This window comes from Penicilliopsis zonata (assembly GCF_001890105.1).
Source record: "Penicilliopsis zonata CBS 506.65 unplaced genomic scaffold ASPZOscaffold_1, whole genome shotgun sequence".
NCBI classification, from domain to species: domain Eukaryota; kingdom Fungi; phylum Ascomycota; class Eurotiomycetes; order Eurotiales; family Aspergillaceae; genus Penicilliopsis; species Penicilliopsis zonata.
The window spans coordinates 1263614-1278693 of record NW_019208911.1 but is presented as its reverse complement, the minus strand read 5'-3'; the positions used below and the strand labels follow the sequence as shown (position 1 = coordinate 1278693).

At 51.7% G+C, this 15080-nt stretch overlaps 4 protein-coding genes and 1 non-coding gene across 5 annotated transcripts; 3 read left to right on the top strand and 2 right to left on the bottom strand.

Moving 5' to 3' along the window:
• The first annotated feature begins 197 nt into the window (after positions 1–197).
• ASPZODRAFT_292750 (hypothetical protein) lies at positions 198–4399 on the top strand. The gene is made up of 9 exons (XM_022728177.1): positions 198–783; positions 834–1100; positions 1203–1778; positions 1849–2244; positions 2336–2728; positions 2794–3373; positions 3436–3637; positions 3720–4125; positions 4182–4399. The coding sequence occupies exons 1-9, from the start codon at positions 354–356 to the stop codon at positions 4241–4243; spliced, it is 3312 nt and encodes a 1103-aa protein (XP_022585450.1). The 5' UTR covers positions 198–353; the 3' UTR covers positions 4244–4399.
• A 2261-nt stretch (positions 4400–6660) lies between these two features.
• On the top strand, positions 6661–7696 carry ASPZODRAFT_55006 (hypothetical protein; the record flags this gene model as incomplete). The annotated part of the gene is made up of 2 exons (XM_022728509.1): positions 6661–7024; positions 7083–7696. The coding sequence occupies 2 exons, from the start codon at positions 6661–6663 to the stop codon at positions 7694–7696; spliced, it is 978 nt and encodes a 325-aa protein (XP_022585449.1).
• Positions 7697–8184: 488 nt separating this feature from the next.
• On the top strand, positions 8185–13667 carry ASPZODRAFT_155944 (hypothetical protein). Its single transcript, XM_022726244.1, has 7 exons — positions 8185–8384; positions 8445–10947; positions 11007–11289; positions 11346–11690; positions 11749–11914; positions 12631–12937; positions 13033–13667. The coding sequence occupies exons 1-7, from the start codon at positions 8208–8210 to the stop codon at positions 13425–13427; spliced, it is 4176 nt and encodes a 1391-aa protein (XP_022585448.1). The 5' UTR covers positions 8185–8207; the 3' UTR covers positions 13428–13667.
• ASPZODRAFT_t1 lies at positions 12224–12294 on the bottom strand. The gene has a single exon. It is a non-coding gene; the product is annotated as a tRNA-Gly (tRNA).
• On the bottom strand, positions 13652–15017 carry ASPZODRAFT_126909 (hypothetical protein). The gene is made up of 8 exons (XM_022721607.1): positions 14945–15017; positions 14754–14866; positions 14682–14692; positions 14287–14612; positions 14182–14230; positions 14114–14123; positions 14022–14062; positions 13652–13969 (listed from the first exon to the last, which is right to left on the bottom strand). Exons 1-8 carry the CDS (start codon positions 14957–14959, stop codon positions 13692–13694), a joined length of 843 nt encoding a protein of 280 aa, XP_022585447.1. The 5' UTR covers positions 14960–15017; the 3' UTR covers positions 13652–13691.
• Positions 15018–15080: the final 63 nt, after the last annotated feature.

Sequence of the window (15080 nt, the reverse complement as noted above, 5' to 3'; positions counted from 1 at the left end):
GGTTCGCTAGTGGTTCGCCCCGTAAGTGTCTTACAATCCATGCAGTTGAAGAAGATTCCTCCGTCGAAGAGCCTGGAAAAATCCTTGTTTCAACGGCTGGCGGTGGTGGGAAGATCCAAGCTGTCGAGGGGGGACGTTTCCCCCCCCCCTGCAACAACCAAGTCAAAAAGAACGCAGTGACAAACCCCGCGATGGGCCCTTCCCGGTCAACTTCCTTCTTCCACCTTTCATCGTCTGCGACCGTGGATTAAATCTTCGTTCCCTTCTTTGACTTTTGATTCCTTTTTTTTAATTCATCGGTTCTGTTTTTTTCTTCTTTCTTTGCCTAATCGTTATATCAGTAGTCAGTCACCATGGATGAGGACGAGGTTATCGCCTCGGTCTACCGCAAGATCGAGCGGGAAAAGGCCCTCATCACGGCGGCCACCAACATGGCCCAGTCGACCGATAACCCGCTGGTGAAGCAAGGCATCAATGCCAACATCCACAACGGCCGCAAGAACATCGCCTATCTGGAGGAGAAGCTGCAGGAGCTGCAGCTGCGCAAGAGCGGAGGGGGCGGCTCACCCACCGAGTCCCGTCACCCGGCTTCCTCCCAGTCCGTCGGCCCTACCCCTACGAGCGACTACGGGCCCGGTTACTTTTCGAATGAGCGAGGTGCCGATGGTTCTCCCGCCGGCTATCCTCAGGGAGGAGCGGGCTCGATGCCCACGGGCGCGCCGTTCGCAGACCCCAGGCCATTCGCCCCCGTGCCCAAGGCGCGTCCCAACTACAGCAAGCTGGGTGAGTCACTTTGCCCTGTAAAAGTCTTGGGGCCGTCGCTAATCTTGAAGATCTTATCAAATATGATACCCCCTATCTCGGACCCAAGATTCAGCTCATGCTGTCGCAGCTCGAGTTCAAGCTGAGCGTCGAAAAGCAATACAAGGCCGGTATTGAGAAGATGGTTCGTCTATATCAGGACGAGGGTGACCGCAAGAGCCGTGCCGATGCCGAGGGGCGTCGCATCGAGAGCAACCAGAAGATCCAGTTGTTAAAGCAGGCGTTGAAGCGATACGAGGATCTCCACGTTGACATTGAGTCCACCGATGGCCCTGATGGTATTAGTTTTTTTTCTTATCTCTCCATCATCATCATCATTATCATCATCATCATCATCATCTCTCTCTCTCTCTCTCTATTTCCCCCTCTAATGATTACAGATGACAGCTTGAGCGCTCCAAACATGCGCAAGCCGCTGACCGGTCACCTGTCCATGCGAGTCCACGCCGTGAAAGAAGTCGATCACGCAGCCAGCTCCCGGTTCTCGCGGGGCCCGGAGACATTTGTCATCGTCAAGGTCGAAGATGCCATCAAGGCGCGCACCAAGGCGACTCGCACAGATCGGTGGCAGGATGAGTCTTTCAATATCGATATCGATAAGGCGAACGAGATCGAACTCACCGTCTATGATAAATCGGGAGACCGCCCTACCCCCATCGGCATGCTGTGGATCCGCATCACCGACATTGCCGAGGAGATGCGCCGGAAGAAGCTAGAAACCGATATCAATGCCTCCGGCTGGGTGTCGGCCGACAAGATGAATCACGGAAGCCTCGCAGGCGGCCAGACCAGTCCCGGTGCTTCCTCGACGGGTCCTTCTCAGCATCCTGCGGGTGCTCGCCCAGGTGCCCCTGGCTCTACCCCTCAGGGTGCTGGTGCTCCGGGCGGTGCGGTCGTGATTGATTCGTGGTTTGCATTGGAACCAGTGGGCAGGATTCAGTTGAGCATGAGCTTTGGTAGGATCCTTCTCTCTTTCTTCTTTTTTTCTTTCTTTTTTTCCAAATACACCACTAATACGCCATATAGCCAAGCAACTTAAGGACCGTCGACCCTTCGATATCGGTCTGAACCGCCAGGGTGCTGTCCGTCAGAAGAAGGAAGAAGTACTGGAGAAGCAGGGCCACAAATTCGTTGTCCAGCAATTCTACAACATCATGCGCTGTGCCCTCTGTGGCGACTTTTTGAAATATGCGGCCGGCATGCAGTGTGCCGACTGCAAGTACACCTGTCACCGCAAGTGCGCCCTGAAAGTGGTCACCAAGTGTATCAGCAAGGCAAACTACGAGACCGACCCCGACGAGGAGAAGATCAATCACCGGATCCCTCATCGGTTCGAGGGCTTTTCCAATATCTCTGCCAACTGGTGTTGCCATTGTGGTTATCTCTTGCCCTTTGGCCGCAAGAACGCCAAACGATGCACAGGTCTGTCATCTCCTTTGGTGGATGAACTTTTTTTTTTTTTTTTTTTTTTTTTCCTTCCCCTTTTCACTCACTGACATTAAACCCTCCACAGAATGTGGCCTCACTTGCCATGCGCACTGTACTCATCTGGTACCGGACTTCTGTGGCATGTCTATGGAAGCCGCAAACAAGATCCTCGAGACCATCAAGACCCATGGCAAAACCCCTTCCATGAGCTCCGGTGGTAGTGGTTCTACAATGAGACCCGGTCCACAGTCACCTCACGATCAGAGCATGTCCTTCCCACCGAAACCCATCAATACTTCTACTTGGCCAAACTCTCCTGGCGATATCGGCCAAAAGCCTCCGTACCCGCCTCAACCAACTTCTCCTCAACAACAACATCATCAGCCACCACCACAAAGACCCCAGTACCCAGATCGGACGTCGTCACATAACCCTCCAAATACCGGTGAGATGCGTTCTCCAATCCAGCAATCTCCAGGTAAGCACTCTTCTCACCTCTTGGTCCTCGACGTTCTCAGACCATGCATTAACACTAGCCACCAGTGGATTCGCGTCCTCTTCCACCACAAGTACAGCATCCGTCAATCCCGCCTTACAACCCGGGAGACTATAGGGAAGTCACAAAGAAGCCTGCAGTGGCGCCTCCCCCACCAACAAACGCTCCCGGTCCATATGGGGGAGTCCCGCAGTACGCAGCAGAGCCTGTGGCTCCTCCTCCTCCTCACAATGTGGCAGTGTCACCCACCTCCCCCCCCGCGACCCTCAAGGAGGAGCCTCAGCAAGCGGCCAAGCCCCGAATTGGACTGGATCACTTCAATTTCCTTGCTGTGCTCGGTAAGGGTAACTTCGGAAAGGTCATGTTGGCAGAAACCAAGTCGACCAGGAAGCTCTATGCCATCAAGGTGTTGAAGAAAGAATTTATCATTGAGAATGACGAAGTCGAGAGTACAAAGTCCGAAAAGCGCGTCTTTCTCATTGCCAACAAGGACCGACACCCTTTCCTCACCTACCTTCATGCCTGTTTCCAGACTGAGACTCGTGTCTACTTCGTCATGGAATACATCAGTGGTGGTGATTTAATGTGGCACATCCAGCGCGGCCAGTTTGGCTTGAAGCGGGCACAGTACGTTTACCCTGTTCTTTGTTTCCTTTGTCAAAAATTTTTTTTAAACTAATGGTGATCAGGTTCTATGCCGCAGAGGTCTGCCTGGCCCTCAAATACTTCCACGAAAACGGAGTCATCTACCGTGATTTGAAGCTTGACAATATCCTGATCACCTTGGATGGTCATATCAAGATCGGTGATTACGGTCTCTGCAAGGAAAACATGTGGTATGGATCCACGACCGGGACGTTCTGCGGTACTCCCGAATTCATGGCGCCCGAGGTAAGATGGTTCTTTTTCTTCCCCATGATTTGGTGCAACTTTTCCCATCAAAAGCTGATTGAGATCTTTTTCCTCCATGTAGATTCTGTTGGATAAGAAATATGGCCGCGCAGTGGATTGGTGGGCATTTGGCGTGCTCATCTACCAAATGCTGCTCCAGCAATCGCCCTTCCGTGGTGAAGACGAGGATGAAATCTACGACGCCATCCTGGCTGATGAACCGCTGTATCCGATCCATATGCCCCGTGACTCGGTCTCGATTCTTCAGAAGCTCTTGACTCGGGAGCCAGAGCATCGACTGGGCTCCGGACCAACCGACGCCCAGGAAGTCATGTCTCACGCTTTCTTCCGCAACATCAACTGGGATGACATCTACCATAAACGGGTGCCACCCCCTTTCATGCCGACTATCACCAATCCCACCGATACCAGCAACTTTGACCAAGAGTTTACAAGCGTGACGCCCGTCCTAACGCCCGTCCAGTCAGGTAAGAAGACCTTGAACCCATCTCTCTTGTCGAATATCTATTAACGACATCTATAGTGCTGTCTCAAGCCATGCAGGAAGAATTCCGTGGCTTCTCTTACACTGCAGACTTCGCTTAACGGAATTTGTTTTTTTTTTTTTTTCTGACCTGCGTTTCTCAGGGTTGTTGTTCGCTTCTTTTTCTTTTCCCCTTCTCTTTTTCAGAGCAAATGGCCGTATAATAATATCCTTGATTGATGCTGGTCACTTTCAGAACGCTTTTTTTTTTTCTCTCCCTTCTTTCTCGTCCTCTTCTCACTTCTTCGCTTATTTTTGAACCCCAACATTATTTGCGTAAACATACCCCGTCAACGTTTTTTGAGGCTTGGTCCAAGTACCTCTGCGGAGTGCGTGCTCTACTTCTCTACGGTGCCTGGTGAGCAAACAAAAAATGGAGCGAGTTTGGTGCACTTGTTATCCTTCTCTCCTGCTATCTCTTTCGACTGCTTGTTCTAGTTGTTTTTTCCCGCTCCGTCGTTCTCCTTGTTCCATCCACGAATGGACCAGCTCCTCTCTTACGATCAAGACATCGGTTAAGGCTAATTGACGGGACGATCACGACGATTGTTCCACGCTAGATGATGAAGATTGCGTTGCAATGATGACCCAATGTTAATGCGTTGATGTGCCATAACTATCGAGGAAAGTGGCTAGTGAAGCAAAAATGACCATTTCTGTCTTGTCTTGTCCTGCCCTTGTGTTCGACAGCCAGTAGGGTAGATTGTCTCTCTCTATAGACCCAGCTTTATTGTGCAAGCAAGACTCTTGACCCGACGAGACTAATATTAGAAAATTCCGGCCCCAGTATCTAAACCGTTTTTTCTTTGTCTCGAGGTGCAAGGACAAAGCCATCGAAATTGAGACGCCCTCCTCGGCCATTTTTCTTCACTTCACTTCCCCCCGTCCACGCAGAATCCATTCACTCACAGCCCAACCCCTCCAACACCACACAATAGATATCCTGACCAAAGACTACAAGCTTCTTCCTCGATGTGTCGGTTCCACTCGCCAGCGAGTGGCCAACCAGCCCTGTCCCTCGATCCTGACAAAGAGCAACACCCCGGTCGTCGACGTCTTTGTCTAACCGATGCCCTCCATGGAGTTGCGAATTTCCCCCGCTTTATCTTCCGGGTCGCCAGCTCGGGGAGAAGATGGGAAAGGAGAAAAGACAGAACCGGGGAGCATCTTTTCGTCTGACGTTGATATTGATGTTGATGTTGATACCTTGCTGGACGACGCTCTCCAGGCTGATATCGCTGTGCAGCTAGACTCCGTGATGACTCCAGATACTCTTGAGACTACTATCGATAGTATTCCGACTCCTTCTGCGACTCCTACGGCTACGATGACGAGCGATTTGATAACGGGCTTCCCGCAAGCAGAGAAGTCGGCTCTCTCGGCCGCTCAGATCGATACGCAGGCTGACCAGGTCCCTGACGTCGGACACACTTCGTCCGCACAGGAAGATTTGCCCAGAGGCCGGGCAAGGAAGAGCGTGGGATCAAATGACCCCTCGGCCGAGCGGAATCTACGGTCCTCGCTCTCTCCCCTGAAAGCGAAGAGGAGGAAACGACGCAGCCTCGATCCGACGTACAGGGTTAGGAAGCAGGATGAAGAGGCCGACCAAGCAGATATGGGGATCGTGCTGCTCAAAAAGAAACGCAGGGACCTTGATCCGGCGTATAGTCCCAAGAGAGACCATGGGTCGAGCAGCGAGGAGGATTTGTTTCTTGCTCGACGGACCTCCAGGTCTCGGAAGAGGAAGAACCAAGTGACTGATCCGGCCTACTTGCCTACGATAGATGAGACGGATGCAGACGAGGGAACTGTCTCGGGCGTCGAAACGCGGAAGAGGAGGAAGACTGCCGCTGCTGCTGCTGCCGCTACTGGCCAGCACGATTTGAAGATCGATCCAGACTCGAAAACGGTCCTAGAAAACGGTACGGTCATCGCAGTTACGGGTGCTGACGATGGTCAAAATGTCTCTCACAATCCCCAGCTTGATGGCGATGCAATAAACGCGAGTTCGGGGCGGAAAAGGAGCAGAGATACGGCTCTCTTTGACGATACCAATCCTTTTCACGACAATGCCTCAGGTCAGGGTCTAGACGAGGAGGAAACCAAAGAGGCCAAGCAGCCCCGTCTATGGTCTTCTCCCAAGCTAACAAATAAATCATACACGGGGCCCTTTATCGACATCTCAGACGATGAGGATTACATCCCCGAGTCTATGGCAAAGGAGGCGAAGGCACCCCCGGAGAAAGATCTGTTGGCTGTTGATGACCCTCTTTCGATAAAATCTTCCCCATCTGACAACGATAATTCCACACCGCCTGAAGGTGACGATGACGATGAGAGGACCCTGGATACTGGACTTGCTGTACCTTCTGGCGATGAAGAAGACGGACCACGACAGACGAAAGAGAATCGCCGTCTTAGCAAGACTCGAGCCAAGGCCAAACCGCTGCATGATTATACGTATGCGCCGCCTGCGAACATGCCCGTCAACAAGCAGCTGCCCAACAAGGTGGTCTCGCTCGATGCCCAGGAGGGGGAGGCCAGTGATGACGATGACAGCTTCTCGTCGGCGAGCAGCATCACGTACAGCGAATACGGCGATCTCGGGATTGAGTTCCGGCAGGAAAAGTCCGACCGGCTGGGCAACGCCATCGGTGAGTCTCATAGCGCGTGGAGCGAGGGGGAGCGCGAGCTCTTCATGCGGCTTGCCATGCGCGGGTTCGAGCCCATCGTCCCCAAGGACTGGCGGTTGGATTTTGCGACGCTCCCGAAGCTCCTGTTTGCCCGGTCTGTTCGTGAAAGTTCATTGATCAGTGCGGTCAAGAGGGGATCGAGTTTCTACGGTAAGAGCAGCCGAGCAGAGAATAAAGGATAAGGTGTCCAATGCTAAATCAACTACAGCTATCAAATCCCTTTCCAGGCTGTGTACTCTAGGCGGAAGAGTCCGAGACTGCGACGTCCGCCGCATCAGCCCGGCGCATGTTATCAAACGAGGGGTCGACAATTACCTCAACTGGGCCTTTTACGACGGCAGCCTCAAGGCCCGCTCTCGCGCGCTGCGCACCCATGTCTTCTACACCAAGAAACGGAGGGAGGCGACTCGCGACGCATTGGAACGGGTCAACCGCCGGCTGTGTGCGCTCGCTCAACGCTACCAAGACGCTGCAATCATGGGAACTACATCAACGCCAGCAGAAGCAGAAGCAGCAGAAGGAGAAGGAACGGGGATGGAACCAGTTCACACTGTGACTTTCCCCATCCTGGTAGGCTTCCTGGTGTGCGGTCCACTCCTGGTGATCGTTACCCTGGACTCGACACCAACCAGCAACGCCGTAATGCGCTTCATCTGCCAGTTTGACATGGGCGAGTCCGGCCAGGACGTCTGGAACGCGCTGGCAGTGGCGATTGCCGTCATGCATATCCGGACGACAATGCGTACCATTGAGGCAGAGTGGCAGCAGGGACTGTGGAATCTTCCTGATGGCCGGCGTGGTGGAGAGGATCTGGATTTCTAAGTTCACTTCATTCTTCTTCCTTCCTGTGTTTTCTTCTTATACATTTGATACGTTCTGTTTAGATAGTATTCATATCTTGCCTATTCATGACATTATTTTTGACTAATATTTATATATGAAGGCATCACCACAACACAAGAAGAGATAGAATCTACATGATGTATTATTAAATTAACCTTGATTCATTTCAAAAATTATTTCATTAGCTGCATCTAATTGTTTCCTGCGTTCATTTGGGACGCGATAGAGGACATACCAGCTATATATAGTAGATATATTGGATTAATTCGACCCAACATGGGCCGAAACTCCATAGAAAGAATGAAACACATAAAAACCATAGATATTGATTATAATACAAGCTCTTATTGAATAATTTGACAGTTGAGTGTGGTTAAAGAATGAACATTGAATGGTATAGAGAATCACATGACCAGTTGTTGTTCTCGACTTTTCCCCGCCGATTGAATCGTCCAGATCAACAAACTGCAGACGGTTGGAAATCCTCGTCATGGACGAGCCGGAGGACACGGAAATCAAGATCCAGCGGGCGTCTGGAGAGCTTATCAACGACCTCACTGCGACCCTGCCTGCTCTGCTCTGGAAACCGAGTCGGGAGGGCGCTTCCCAGAGAAGAATTCCTCGCCGGTGGGTGTTGGCAGGCAAGACCGACAAGCTCCTAGCTCTGGTAAGAAGCCCCTTTCTACCTTTTTATTCGGTCCCCATGTGCTTATGGTGAGACTCCCAGCTCGAACCCTTCCAAGAGTGGCCTCAGTTGCTGGATCCGCACCTGCAGAAGCTGCTGCCGCCGCTGGTGGATGCCTTCCTGGCCTATCTGGTGCAGCACCAGGGACAATATGCGGCCCGATCAACGCACTCGGGGACACGGGGGCAGTTGTTGCCTCTCCCCAGGGCCGTCTGTAGGCTTCTCTACACCTTCTGCAAGGTGCGTGGGGTCAAGGTGATCAGCCGGTTCTTGAACAACGAGCCCAAGTATCTTGATCCGTTGCTGCGTGCGTTTATCGAATGGAACTCGGTGGTCCCCGCCGAGGACTCCCTGCCTGACGCTCTGGTCTGGGAAGAGCGTTATATCATGTTGGTCTGGCTGTCGCACCTCCTTCTCGCCCCCTTTGATCTGGTTTCGATCTCATCCTCCGATATTCCAATTCCCTTCGCCATCCCCGATCAACTGGGGACGTTGCCCGCCGAGACACCGGTTGTGACGGAATCTCTTCTTGCTGTGGCGTTGCAGTACATCGGTGTTTCTGGCAAAGAGCGAGAAGCAGCTTCTTTGCTGCTGGCCCGGTTGTCGCTGCGAAAGGATATGAAGGCCCTTGGCTTCTTGAATAGACTGACAGACTGGGCTTTTAGAACCATTCAACCTCGACAGCAGCAGGGTGCTGAGGTACCCTCGGTGTACATGTCCATCGGCGTTCTTTCATATCTGGCTCGATTAGGGGCTTCAGGACAAGTGGAAGATTTTGCTCCTCTGGTCATCCCCGTGTTCCGACAGACCATCCGCCTTGCGCAAGAGAAATCTGAAGCGTACGAAGTCATCCAGTCATCTGCCATCGCCAGGAAGATGGTAATCAAGATTCTACGCACTGTCACTGTAATGGCTCTGTCTTTGAACGAGAAGGGCGATGAGTCCGTGTCCGACGAGGGAGTGTCGTCTATACTCGAGGAAACCATTGACTACCTACTGACATGCCTGGCGGACAAAGATACGCCCGTGCGATTTGCTGCTAGCAAAGCTCTGAGTGTCATCACTTTGAAGCTCGACCCTGACATGGCGGCAGAAGTCATCGAGGCCGTCATCGGCTCGTTGGAGGAGAATATCCTTTACCAAAAGCCAGACGGCACCCTGATCACGGCATTTGAGGCTAGAAAAATTGGCTTGACCTCCCTCAAACGCAATCTGAGCGCCGTTGATGCGCAGAGGTGGCAAGGCCTGATGCTCACGCTTGCCCATCTCCTTTTCCGCCGTGCCCCCCCACCACGCCAGCTGCCGGATGTACTGCAGTCTCTCCTGTCTGGTCTAGACTTTGAGCAGAGACTCACAACAGGAAACTCGGTGGGCACCGGGGTTCGTGATGCCTCCTGCTTTGGGGTTTGGGCGCTGTCTCGGAAGTATACGACAAAGGAGCTGCTGGCTCTGGATGCCCGTTCGATCCATGCACCCACCGATCAAGAGAAGACAAGTGTTCTGCAAATCCTTGCCGTCGAGCTAGTCTGCGCGGCCTGTGTGGACCCCTCAGGTAACATTCGCCGTGGTTCATCTGCAGCTTTGCAGGAATTAATCGGCCGTCACCCGGACACCGTGGTCGAGGGTATCCCGCTAGTTCAAGCTGTTGATTATCACGCCGTGGCCCGGCGATCGCGAGCGATGATTGAGGTTGCAAAGGCGACAGCTAGCCTGAGCGATGTCTACTGGGCGCCCCTCGTGGAGTCTTTACTACAATGGAGAGGGATTGGATCTCCTGATGCTGACTCCAGAAGATATGCTGCTAAGGCTCTCGGGGTCCTCAGTACACACCGCTCATTCAAAACTCTTGAAATAGTTCTGAAGAAACTACTCCAGAAAATTTCCTTCATTCCTCGCAATGACGTCGAGTCAAGGCACGGGTGCTTGTTAGCCATGGCGGCTACCGTTGATGCGTTCAACACCGAACGACAGAATACTGGTATAACACCTGACATTCTCGAGGTAGCCGCTGTATCCAGCCAGGTGTCAGAACTCTGGACAATCTTTTCCGCACCGTATGGTCCACGGACTGAGGAATTGACCCTCCAGACGACTCGGCCGGAGCTGACCGCGGAGGCCACATCGCGTCTCATCAGCTCACTATCTCAATCTGTTCATATGAGAGGCGGGGATGCAGCGTTGGGTCCTTCTGCGGTTTCATTGGAACGCGCTCTCGAATTCATCTCCTTTTCTTTGTCCCGAAGTGAAGCCATTGCCATTGAAGCGTCTTCCGAAGCTGCATCTCAACTCTTCCCTCATCTTTCAACAATTAAGCAAAACCAAATCATCCAGGGCTGGATTAAACAAATCCATTCGAGCTGGAAACAGCCATCAGGACATGGTCAGATATCAGCCCTGGCGGCCGTCTACCGAAAGCTTGAAGCGGAAAATCCGTTTAAGAATACCATCATCAGTGAACTTCTACGTTGCACGGGAAAGGAAGAGCTTATTGAAAAGAGAGTTGCTGCTGTCAAATGCTTGTCGACCGATGTGGTGCCCTACACAGGTATGTCTTGATTTCATCTAGGAGGAAGGGAATCCAAAAGTCTTACAATACCCGAGCAGATATTACGGATGAGCTTGCAGATAGCTTCATTGATCTATTGAATGACTACACAACCGATCGACGGGGAGATATTGGCTCATTGGTCAGAATAGCTGCCCTGTCCGGAACCAGTCTTATCCTCCAGAAGGATACCAAATCTATAGCGAGAACTTTGCGGGTGCAGCATATCGTCGGCTGCTTATGCAGGCTCGCAGCAGAGAAGCTGGATAAGGTTCGACTTCAAGCCTGGCTGTGCTTGCAAACATACTGGGAGTCAGCAACCGACTTTCCGCCATTGGAAAGGTAGGCTATACTCTAACTTTTATATACAATCTGGTTTTTTTTACTAATTCGAGCAGGAGGGATGATCATTTTAGCCATGTTTCCACCAAGGAGTATTTCCTCCAGCTACTTAGTTTGCAACGCATCGACCAATTTCGATCGCCCCTTCTCCAGGGGTTTGCGACGTCTACTGTGGCCGGCACCGAGAGTGTCATTCGAGAATCTCGCTCAGCATTGATCTCCTTCATCAACGGACACGATGAGCTTCAACGCCAAACCCTAGTGATCACCTTTATTAATGAATTAGTGGTTGTCTTGAGCGATAATCTGCAGGATGACCGATACGCTATTCCGACAATGGAGCTTCTCGCCTTTCTCATAGACAGTTACGTTGATGAGGTCCCCGAAGACTGGAAAATCAGGTCAGAAAAACCACCCTTTTTTTTAGGCTATATTCATACAGCTAATAGAAGGGTCCAGCTTCCGCAAGCTATTTGTCCTGGTCCAAAAGGCACACTTCAAATCGTCCAACATGCCTAGACTTGAGGCGGCAGTCAGGATGTATGCGCCGTTATCGCGGATGGGTTCCTTACGCGGCGACGTGCTGAAGAAGCTGACCTCGATGCTTTTGCACCCATTTCCTCGAGTATGTATACTGCTACTAGCTGAGAAGAAGGCCATATCTAAATTAAACTGCAGATACGTACAACCGTTGCGGATCACCTGTTCATGGAGACTGGGTCGGATATCGTGAAACATGGAGATTGGAGCAGGCAACCGAAACTGCTGAAGGAGGATGTCGAGAGGCTGCGAGAAGTATTAAATAGATAGATAAATAGCATATGGATAGTATATAGAAAGAACTTAATTAGCTCTCTGTCTATTCTATTCACCTATCTATCTATCTATCCTATCATCTAGTAAAAAAAGTGAAGAAGGAAAAAAGAAATCCGAGTGCACCAGCCGTGAATCGAACACGGGCCTCATCGATGGCAACGATGAATTCTACCACTAGACCACTGGTGCTGTTGTTGTGTAACGCTCCACTTTTGACAAATTGAACCAAAAATATCCTGCCACCTAACTCAATTAACCCCCTCAAGCTTCCCTCCTTCCGCTCCGCAGGTTGACAGACCTCCGCTGTGCGCAAAAGAGCTCAATTGTCGCAACGATGGCGGCAGTAGGTGCGTCTCCTTCAGGGCTTCCCCCGAACCCGACGTAAGTGTTTTGTTTCCCCATGTTTCTGTCAATGGTACACATCACTAACCTGTTTTCCCTGCAGAGTCTATGTACGTTTACCAACTACCGCTTCCCCCCTCCGTGGACTACGCAGCTAACGCCGTTCCTTACGAGACGGAATAGGTCCGGAATCTCGACGAAAGAATCAAGATCGAAGAGCTGAAAGACGCCTTGACGGAAATCTTCTCGGAATACGGCACCATCGTGGAGATTGTGGCCAAGACGAACCTGAAAGCCAAGGGCCAGGCGTTTATCGTGTTTGACGATGTTGACTCTGCGACTCGCGCCATCGATGAGGTCAACGGCTTCGAGCTCTTCGACAAGCCCATGTCGCTGGATTATGCCAAGACGAGGAGCGATGCTACGGTTTTGAAGGAGGCTGGCGCGGAGGAGCTGGAGGCTCATAAGAGGAGGCGGTTAGCTGAAAAGGGTACGTCCACAACCAAAGAATAACGAGCAGGGTTGACTTTTCTTGAAAAAACTGAGCTTACCTTTCTTTCTCTCTTTCTCTCTCTCTCTTTTTAGAGCGGAAGCAAGCACAAGAGGCACTCGACGCCCAGAAGAAACTCAAGCGGCCTGCTGGTCCTACCGAGGCTGCTCGCCCCAGCAAGACCACCAAGGGCGCCGGCCTCAAACCTACGACTGGCGCGGCGGCGGCGGTCATCCCGGACGAGTATCTGCCTCCGAACAAGATCTTGTTCCTACGCGACCTGCCGGACTCGGCCGACCAGGACAGCCTGTCTGCCGTGTTTGGTCGCTTCGAGGGGTTCCGCGAAGTCAGATTGGTGCCGGGGCGCAAGGGAATCGCCTTTGTCGAATATGAGAACGAGTCTGGGGCCATCAGCGCCAAGGAGGCAACGTCTGGAATGCCGATGGGGGATCAAGGAAAACCTATTCGCGTTACGTACCAACGACAGTGAAACAAGAGAGAGTCTCGCTTGTTACGTACGGCATTTGTTTGTTGAAATGGCGTTTTGTTCTTTTCTTCCAGGAAGGTTGCTGTGATTGCTCTCGATAAATTAATGGGCTGGAGAATCAATCCATAAAATGATACATATATACCATACATATACCATCCATTCTGAAAGGGCAAATCGATTCTTGGATAAAATAGAGGCTAACAAATCATACAATGCATGGGTTACTGAATCAAGACTGGGGGATAATGATATATACAGGTCCGACTAGAAGATTACGTCTTGATCCTCCTGTTCTCCAAGCACGTCCGCAACCTCTGGTTCTTCCTCGACAGCTGGAGTAGCAGCCGCGGCAGCCGTGTCGTCTTGCGCACCACTGGCATCCTTCTGCTGCTGCTGCTGCTGCTGCTGCTGCTCCGCTTCTCGCTGTCTCTTGGCAAGGATCTCCGCATCAGCAGCGGCGTTATCGCGCTGTTTCTTACCCGAAACCTTCTTGAGTCGGTAGAACTCTTCTCTGTCGAGTTCGTCAAGCTCGGAGTTGATGTCTGCCAGTAAGTTAGCAATGGTAGGGGTTTCCTTGGTCAGAGAAATACCAACATTTGATGGTGTTTTCTGTCCGGGGAATAATGACGTGCTCGCTTGAAGGTGTTAGCTATCTGTAATTATAGCGGGGAGGGGATCATTTGTACATGGCATTGACTATCGACAAGATTAGCTATCGGTTTGTAGGAAAGATACTCGAGATCTGGATACGTACCTCTGCGATTGACCACCTTGATCACCTCATCCAGAATCAGGAAAGCAGTCTAACTTGCGGTAAGTGATGTGAGATGTAATATGCATCGGGTGGTAGACCAAGTACCTGTAAGCTGGCCAGTTCGATCAGGGTCTCCACTGCTCTTGCGTATGTTTCCCGGCAGCGTTGTACTTGTTGACCTCCCTTACCAAGACCTGTCAGACCAAAGTCATTGATGCGTTCTTCGGCGTAGCTCTCGAATTGCGGTAAGAAAACGCCAGACACGTTCTCCTGCTTGGTTCGAACACGGAAACGGGCCTGTTTGGCGGACTCCTGGATCTGGTACCCGATATCTCCTCCAACGGCGTAGCTGACTTCTGCGAGCGAGAATGCAGCTATCTGCATAACTCGTCCCATCTTCTGTTTCGCTTCATCAATGCGTCGAGTGATTTCTAGATCCCAGGACCAGGATCAGCTCAAGAATGCGGGGGGGGGGGGATACGATTGAACCGAAGGCTTACCGCGAAAGCGCCTGCGACGGATGGTCAGTATCGATTCAATGTGAGATGAGTTGAAAGCCGTAGTGCACGTACTTGGTTAGAGCCTCGCTCTTCCTCTTCAACAAACTGTGGCCAGTCTCTGCTCCCTTCAGCTTGCTCTTCATCAACCCGAGCGACTGGCGAGTTGGGAAGACCGCCTCACGGCCCTACGATAAGAACAACTTAGCAACAGCTCCCCAATGTAAATTCACCGGGGTCACGCATTGAGGGGAAATTGAACTCACCACAGCGCCCGACATGATGATACCTCAATATCTAGATACACACCTACCCTGGTAGCAGTGGCCTTGATAACACCCAGTGCTGGGCCTTTAGATGACGATACGTGATACGAAGCTCGGGCCACAATGGACAGCTTAG